General features: G+C 33.4%; 2 protein-coding genes across 3 annotated transcripts in view; both read right to left on the reverse strand.

Moving 5' to 3' along the window:
• Positions 1 to 8,638, reverse strand: part of LOC108734577 — a 25,532-nt gene that overhangs the window by 6,426 nt on the left and 10,468 nt on the right. For both annotated transcript variants that reach the window (XM_025977323.1, XM_025977322.1), the window contains exons 4-5: positions 4,718 to 4,892; positions 3,141 to 3,677 (exon numbers count right to left, since the gene is read on the reverse strand). In XM_025977323.1, the coding sequence (XP_025833108.1) occupies positions 3,141 to 3,677; positions 4,718 to 4,892 (712 nt within the window). The remainder of the gene's footprint in view (positions 1 to 3,140; positions 3,678 to 4,717; positions 4,893 to 8,638) is intronic.
• LOC112905257 (glutamine-rich protein 2-like) lies at positions 5,468 to 8,420 on the reverse strand. The gene is made up of 4 exons (XM_025977324.1): positions 7,849 to 8,420; positions 7,530 to 7,717; positions 5,702 to 5,854; positions 5,468 to 5,553 (listed from the first exon to the last, which is right to left on the reverse strand). Exons 1-4 carry the CDS (start codon positions 7,978 to 7,980, stop codon positions 5,484 to 5,486), a joined length of 543 nt encoding a protein of 180 aa, XP_025833109.1. The 5' UTR covers positions 7,981 to 8,420; the 3' UTR covers positions 5,468 to 5,483.

An 8,638-nucleotide genomic window follows, 5' to 3' on the forward strand; every position in this document is an offset into this window, starting at 1 on the left:
TTCGTAATTCCTTCTAATACGAATTACGAACCTGTTGCGTGAGTTTAGCTAACGTTTCGTCTATATTCCTAGTGAGTTCATCATAAGCCTGTTCAAATTGATCATAATTCACTTTCTTGTTCACAGCACAGACATCCGCTTTCTCTGCTAAAGCATCCTCCATGTCTTCTCTGTTGGCTTTAATATTTCTCAAAAATTCTATTTGTTCCACTAAAGTCTATTATGACAGGATTAATTGAAAAAAAATGTTCATAAAGATAAGAATATGCAGTCAAACGTCCCTAATTCGAATCTCTTAAAAGCAACCAACAAATTAAATGACTAGATACTCCGATAGTGTTGCTTTTTTCTAAACTGCTTTTTTTTAATGTCTTTCATAATTGAGCACCTCAGTGAAAAATATTGTTAATAGATTTGCTTAGAATAGGAGGAATTGGATTTTCGTTGCGAACGATTTTTCCGAAAAAAAAAATTAATAGAGATTTGAATTATGAAGACAATTTTTATAATTTAAAACTCGCACTTCAATTTTGAGTTAGTGAAAAGTTCGAGTTAGAGACATAGAGAAATTCAAGATTTTGAAATAAATGTACGTCAAGGGAACAAAAAAATATTCGAGTTAAAAAAGATTATTTCGAGTTAAAACAGTTCGACTGTACTTAAAAATATTATTGTAATATACATTTTATTTTTTTTTAAAGCCGTTACTGAATCTCAATTATCGACTTCAGGAAGTATATGAAGATTGGAAAAACTTTGGCGGTTGTTGTAGAACAAACAGAATAGCTCAAAACCCCAACGCCAAAACACGACACTGTAGTTGTCCGAAGCACTTTTCGGTAACAAAGTTACCTTCTTCAGGGACTGAAGTAAACTGAGCTATTCTGTTTGTTCTTCAGGAAGTATGAAAAAAATGTATTGTGGTTGCTCAAATTTCAGAGAGCAGAAAATAATTAGTGAATAGAGTAGAAAGGAATTAGTGAATATAAAACTATTTTTATCCAACTTATTTACATTTATGTATGCTTCTCTGTCTTCTTTATCTCTTATCATTTCTACGTTCTTTTCTGTTAATTCTTCTATATCCTTTTCAATTTTACTCAACCTTTCGAATAATTCCGCCAGTGCGGATTCGTCCATTGCTCCAAATCCATGTTCTTCCGATCTAGGCGAAAATAGTTTGATGGAGATATTTGATTTATTTGAAATTTGTAGTTCTATTTCGAATACAAATTAATTGGATTACATTACGTTTCGTTGTGTTGGTTAGTATTATATTGTACTGTAGTGTGATAGGTTTCATTTTGAGTTATAATTTGAACCATTTTTTTCGCATTACATAAGTATATTATCTCTTTGTGCGTTGCATTGTAAATACATTACGTTGTAAAATAATTCGAAGTGGTCTTTATTCGATTAAGCTAACGTGCCTATCACGTTGAGGTTGGCTACGTCCGGGATTCGTTTTCAGCAAGCAGATATCCACACAAGTGGACCTTGTTGGAGCATACGTAATCCTAAAATGTAGCATCGTGCTACAGATGGCGTTTACTGCGCCATTTGTGGAATTTTCGAAAACGTTAGGTTGTGTTACCTCATATTTACGATGCATCGTATTCTTTTGAATATTATTGTACTGTATTGAATTATTGTTGAGTTTAACAATAAACTGCATTTAGTTACGATGTATTGCTTTCCATTTATGTTACACTTATCGCCTTAATGTTTATTATTGTTTAATTACATTGCGTTGCATTTCTGTCTTGGTTGAATTTGTGTATTACGTTGAAATGTGGATGTTGTGTTGTGTTCCTTTGTTTAAACTAAATTATACTGAATTGATGTCTATCTACATTACATTCAGTTTTACTCAGGGCTGTAGCTAGAGTCGAATTTGAGGTAGGGCAGCATTGTTTACAGGTACGGTGAAAGTAAAAAACTCTGCCCTCGAAGCAGGGGCTCCTGAATCACCTCTAGGTCAGTGATGTACATTCAATAGCTATTGGTAGACAAATAATTTCTGTGACAGAATATAAGAATGTAGCTAAGAACTATTAGATCCTCAATGACGAAGAACAAGCGAACAAGTTGGTTGAACTTCCAAGTTTGGATGTAGAGATCCACGTCTGAGTGAGAGTGAGGTAATAATTAATTGTTGGGTGGGGTGATACGAGTAAATAGATACGACCGAAAATACCATTTAGATTACATTGTTTCTGCAAACTTATTCTAATAATTAACATAATAATAATAATAAAAAATATTTAAAACAGCTGAATTGTACGATTCGCCTTGTTATTAAAAATGCGAAGAACTTCGTTCAGATCAACTGATTCTGTTCTTTTTTTTTTTTTCAAAGGCCAGAAATACCATACCAGCCATTCTTTCGTGACCCACTGACAGCCTTTGAGGCCTATTGATTGCAATTAAAGTTGAAAACGTAGATTCGCACACTGCAGTGCTACATCCTATAATCGTCACAGATGCAATAAGTGCATATGTATACTTCATTTACTTTCTGTAGCGATGTGACCTTCAGTTTGAACGGCGCAAGGTAGAAAAGAACGGCACTAGGCCAGAAAAGGAAGGAGACAACTCTCGGCCAAACTCTTAACCGGTGAGGAGTGTATAATCCGTACAGTACTGCACGGAAAAATTGATCATTTTATCCACTAGAATTGCATTGCACAAATGTGCTGTTATTGGTACCATTTTCTACTGAAAATATAGACGAGATGTTTATTTATATTTGAAGACATATTAAAGGCTTTAACGCTTGTTTTCGACTCGCACTACTATTCATGATTGAACAAAACTTTTGGCAGGTACTGTATGAAAAAGTATGTTTAATAACAAGAGTCGTGAGTATAATGAGCTTTTTTCTTCCTACCTACGATTTTGTCAGCGCGCATCCAAGACACTGGAAAGGGTATATCGCTAGAGAAAGTAAATGAATTACATCTTTGGTATTTTTAAGGTAGAGTATTGTGATTTCAAGGTAGGGCATTGCCTCACAATGCCCCCCAACCGTAGCTACGGCCGTGGTTTTACTGTATCTCAAAGTGGTTATGTGATGCTGTGGTGACTTACAGAAAAGACATGAAAAACAATTCATACTACAGTTGTAGAAATAAATTTACCTCGAATTAAGTCTTTCCTGAATAACTCCTAATTCTTTTTCTAGATCGCATAACTGGTTGTGGAACACCTCAAATTGATTATTAAACATACAATCGAGCGATGCTATTCGATCCATGCATTCTTTGAATTTGTCATCAATTTCTTTGGCTTTTTCGTCGGTCATACCGCCCAATCCTGCTTCCTTTAGAAAAGCTAGGATTTCTGCTTCTTTAGCTTTGAACATGCTTAGTAAGCCATCTGTTTCTAAATAATTCAACCGGTTTTTAAGGCTCTCTAAGATATCTGCTAAATCTCCGGGTACACCAGCACCAACACCACCGCCTCCTGCACCTGCACCTGCACCATACGCTACACTTTCAGTACCGTCAGCCCCCCCAGCCTTATTAAACTCATTCAGTGCATTGCTCAGAGTTCCTCCTTTCGCAAGGTCTTCAAAGATACTGCCCAGTTTGTTTATTCCAACTTCGACGCCATCAACTCTTTTCTTCAAGTTCAAAATTTGGAACATGTCCAAAACAGGTGTAGTCTTTTCCGATCTGAATTAAAATGGATTTTTATCCAAAAGAAAAGTTTCAAAAGTATTCAATAATTCATTAGAATTACATATATTTCTATAATATACACTAGTATAGTAGTAACAGAGAAAAAATAATACAAATTTGAATAACCAGGTTGGAAGGTTTAAAATTACATATCCCTTGTTTTTTTAACAATAAAACGTTAAACAATTTTTGATCTTCATCCTTTCACATGTTCGATGAGAATGCTTTGGTATTGTACTCTTTGTGGTTTTTTTGATATGGTCGTTTATACCCGTCAAATAGTTACATTTCGAGCTTGGGACAAAAAATACGAGCAATAGTCGATTTTGGACCCAACACATGCATTATACATTTTACCCATACGTGCCATGAATGAAATCAAATCTTTAAGAGAATTTCGATCCATACGGGATCATCTTATTTTAAATTGCAATCCCCATACTTTATTTAAGTTTTGGAGTTAAATTCTAATTGCGTAGGTGTTTGATTTCCCGAAAATGGTACTTTGGGCTTTGGGCAGAGAATCCAATTTAACAAGAACCTACAGGAACAATCACGAAAGCCTGTATTTAAGCAGTTTGAATAGGAAACGTGAAGCTCAATCGATTTAATATACTCTACCGTTTATTATAAGGATTTTCTCTTTGAAATTGCTCCATTTTTAAGATAAATTGTTTTTATGCAAACAAATAGGTCATTTCATAGCGATCAATAATAAAATATACAACCCAGCATATACCCTGTATATATTCAAGACGCACAGACAACCCCAGCAAAATTCGGTCAACCTGATGTTCACACCTAATATTCATAAAAGTAAAAATTCACTAATTCACACAGAATCTTTCCAGAAAATTAATAATACAATTTTTAATAAATATTCATTTCAACCTTTTTGCTTTTACTGTCTGCACATTTTCCTAATGGTGCCGAAAAAAACCTTTTTGACCTTCCTCCTTTGTATTACGGAAATTATTGAAAGTAGTAGGTAATATAGTAAGTACTGTTGATAATTATTTTGAACATAAACTCACTGTAGAGCTTCCATCAGACCCTGATTACTGGGTAAGTCTGTTAATTCTTTAATTTGTAATTTCATGACTCCAACGTCTCTTTCTATATTTTCGAAAAAGTTTCTGTCAACAGCGACGGTAAGATGAGGAGTATCTATGCCCTCTTCATTAGGCTCCACAACCACCACGGTTTCGCCTAAATTATTTAAATTATAATAGAGTCTATCTTTTGCAAAATAGAGATTAAGAATCTATACTGTTCAACATCCTTACAACTTTTCACATAACAAACATGCTAAAGGCATAGGTAGGTAAGGCTAGAGTGTGAAAGAAAATTATTTATATAAGAAGGCACCTAGGTATTTATAGGGTTGTTCGGAAAGTCATTTCATTTTTTTTTGTGGAAATGAAAGACAGTTTTCGTATAATAAACAAATACTTAATTAAATTATATNGATATATCAACAGTAGTGTAAATAAATAGAATAATTCATAACCTAAGTTTAGTAATAATTTAATAGTGTTTTTAAGTTCTTTAATAATTAGTGTAAACAAGTAGTTTTTGTCGTTATCAGTCTTAGAAGTTAATTTTGTTAAAGCCACGAACATTACAGGATGTTCTACTATTTTTGGGGAAATGCGAATATTGCCTCAGGAGTTTTAAACTAGTCTTTGGACTAATGACTCTATGATGATGATAATAGTGGGTCGATTAGTAATTGGAATATTAAAGAAGCACTCAAAACGTTTGGCTTTTTAAATGAGAATAAACTGTATGATGATTTACTTACTTGTCTGGCTTTTTGGGAGAGCTCATCATGTTTTCGAATTGATTTAAATCTCGGCCTTGAGGCATACTGGGAATTAGAGATATTAATTATTAAATTAATAGGGATAATAATTGTATCTATCTAATAATTTTACAATTAAACAAACCAAAACTTAGGGCAAAATAATAAGACAATTTTAATATTTTATTTATTGGTTAGTATTAAGTCTACTTGCCATCTTTGTTGTTTTCGTAATGCGTCCAACTCGTAAGCCAGATAAGGAGCCATACTTTTCGTCGGTGGTAGACCAGGCTTCGGTGGGAACAGAGATGTATCCAATTCTTTTCGCATTATTACGTCTTTATCACATGATATGCAGTTCACATTTCTAAATATATAAATTAAAGTAAGGAGAGATATAAATGAAAAATTTAGTTGTCACAACTAATCTACAGATAAATTCCTAACAATTTATGACTTTTATAACTGAAGAGGCTGAGTATCTACTTCATCCAATCAAAAAGAAATCTTTGTCTTTATTGAAAATTGTTACTTAACATAATGTAAACAACAATAACATTCTTATTTAGATTTCCTCCACTTATTCTGTCTTCTTTTTGCAAGCGAATTCTAAACAAATAGCTTCGAAAAGATTTTCATACACTTTTGAAAATCTTTAACCCCTTCGCTTTTCCGCTGAATACGTTATTGAAAAAACTCAATCATACCCTACCAACTATCACGATTTTAGATAGAAATGTACACATAGAGCACATCTTTCTGAGTACGTTAGTATTAAATTTGATTAGGGCTTAACCTTCTGGTGGAGAAAATTACGTCAAAGAGATAGTAGTGGGTATCTAATGGGGGTGAGTAAGCAAATACTTTTTTGGTGTTTCATTTTCCCCAGCTATTAATGCTGGAAGGCAGGCAGTCCCTCCGGAATACGCTGGGGTGTAAGGCGGTAGACCTTCTTCAATCTCTTTTTAAGAATTGTGGGAATGGATGGCTGTGGTTGGGGCAAGAAACATGACACAGACGAAATGAAAATAGAAAAGAAGTGAAAGATTTTACCTGTGGAATAAGCCCCAGCATTTGCCTTAGTAATCTAAGAAAACCACAAGGTAACATGGACCGTAGCAGACGAACCGGAATCGAACGTGTATCTTAAGGATCCGAAACCATGACGGTTGGTAGTTCATGTCTTCATTCTAGGAGTGTTTTCATTAAATATCACCTCTCCTTGCCAGATTTTAATTTTTGGTTGACGGATTTTTAGCGAGATAGTTAAATTGAAACCGTTATAAACACTAAAAGTCTGCAATACTAATCAAAACCTGATATACCAACAAGCGACAGAAATCCAAAACAGTTCGGTCATACTAATGTATTCTTATTCAAAAGAAAAAGTAAACACAAGAACTATATCGAAATAACAAATAATTTACTATAGTAATCAATAAGTAATATAAATTAGGACGAACGACCTATCCCAATACAACCTTAATTACCAAATTTCATTTGGTAGATCTTTTTATATAAAATTATTATGGGTGGTGTTGATTTTTTCTTTTTTCTCTGGTAGAATTACCCGGCGTTATTATCTGATACCCGGCCGGATTCTAAAAAAATGGCGGATCCGCGGAGCACCGGATGTACCGGATCTATCCCGCTCAGTAGTCAGCAATTACATCGATGATCCGAATTATCGAAGTAGGCATGAAATTCATTCAATTTTTGAACATCCAAATTATTAAGTTAATATTGCTTCACGTTTTGAACATTACTTCTTACCTACGTTTGATTTTGTTTTGTTTGAATACACTTTAATTTTAAAGTTTTGATATACTTTTCTCACAACCAGAAGGTTAAACTCTAATAAAATCAAATATTGTTGTTAAAAAAGAAATGCCCTTTTGCACTCTCCTCAATAATTCAAACATACCGTCGGTGGTAAAGTGGAAGATGTAAATATTTTTAAAAGTAGAAAAATATTAGAACCTTCCGGTTTATATTTAATGAAACACTTATGCGTTATTTTAACCAACAAATCAAAACAACACCTTAAGAATCTGCTCTTGGTACCAGCAGCTTCAGCATCTCTCTTCAATGCTGCCAGTGCCCTTAGCCTGTCTTGTAACTGTTTCAGTTTGGCGTTCACGTAATCTTTAAGTGGACGAAGGTCTGCTTTGTCCAACTTATTTGCAATTTCATTCTGTATTTCGTCTAGGGTTTGCTGCCATAACGCTTCCTATTTACCATATTTAATATTTATAAATTATGACTTTATAACAAAAACTAATCTGAATTGGAGTAAGACTTATTTAAAAAACGAAACAGTCAAACAGTGAATTTGAATTCCTTCTAATACGAATTACGAACCTGTTGCGTGAGTTTAGCTAACGTTTCGTCTATATTCCTAGTGAGTTCATCATAAGCCTGTTCAAATTGATCATAATTCACTTTCTTGTTCACAGCACAGACATCCGCTTTCTCTGCTAAAGCATCCTCCATGTCTTCTCTGTTGGCTTTAATATTTCTCAAAAATTCTATTTGTTCCACTAAAGTCTATTATGACAGGATTAATTGAAAAAAAATGTTCATAAAGATAAGAATATGCAGTCAAACGTCCCTAATTCGAATCTCTTAAAAGCAACCAACAAATTAAATGACTAGATACTCCGATAGTGTTGCTTTTTTCTAAACTGCTTTTTTTTAATGTCTTTCATAATTGAGCACCTCAGTGAAAAATATTGTTAATAGATTTGCTTAGAATAGGAGGAATTGGATTTTCGTTGCGAACGATTTTTCCGAAAAAAAAAATTAATAGAGATTTGAATTATGAAGACAATTTTTATAATTTAAAACTCGCACTTCAATTTTGAGTTAGTGAAAAGTTCGAGTTAGAGACATAGAGAAATTCAAGATTTTGAAATAAATGTACGTCAAGGGAACAAAAAAATATTCGAGTTAAAAAAGATTATTTCGAGTTAAAACAGTTCGACTGTACTTAAAAATATTATTGTAATATACATTTTATTTTTTTTTAAAGCCGTTACTGAATCTCAATTATCGACTTCAGGAAGTATATGAAGATTGGAAAAACTTTGGCGGTTGTTGTAGAACAAACAGAATAGCTCAAAACCCAATTGTTACTTAACATAATGTAAAC

This window comes from Agrilus planipennis, unplaced genomic scaffold (assembly GCF_000699045.2).
Source record: "Agrilus planipennis isolate EAB-ADULT unplaced genomic scaffold, Apla_2.0 scaffold89, whole genome shotgun sequence".
Lineage (NCBI taxonomy): Eukaryota > Metazoa > Arthropoda > Insecta > Coleoptera > Buprestidae > Agrilus > Agrilus planipennis.

Excerpts from the sequence above, each read along its gene's own strand:
- LOC112905257 (XM_025977324.1), bottom strand. The coding sequence starts at position 7,980 with ATGGAGGATGCTTTAGCAGAGAAAGCGGATGTCTGTGCTGTGAACAAG. Across the intron at positions 5,855-7,529 it reads ACCAAGAGCAGATTCTTAAG|AAATGTGAACTGCATATCAT; the intron begins GTGTTGTTTTGA and ends TTATATATTTAG. Across the intron at positions 5,554-5,701 it reads TTACGAAAACAACAAAGATG|TATGCCTCAAGGCCGAGATT; the intron begins GCAAGTAGACTT and ends TCTAATTCCCAG.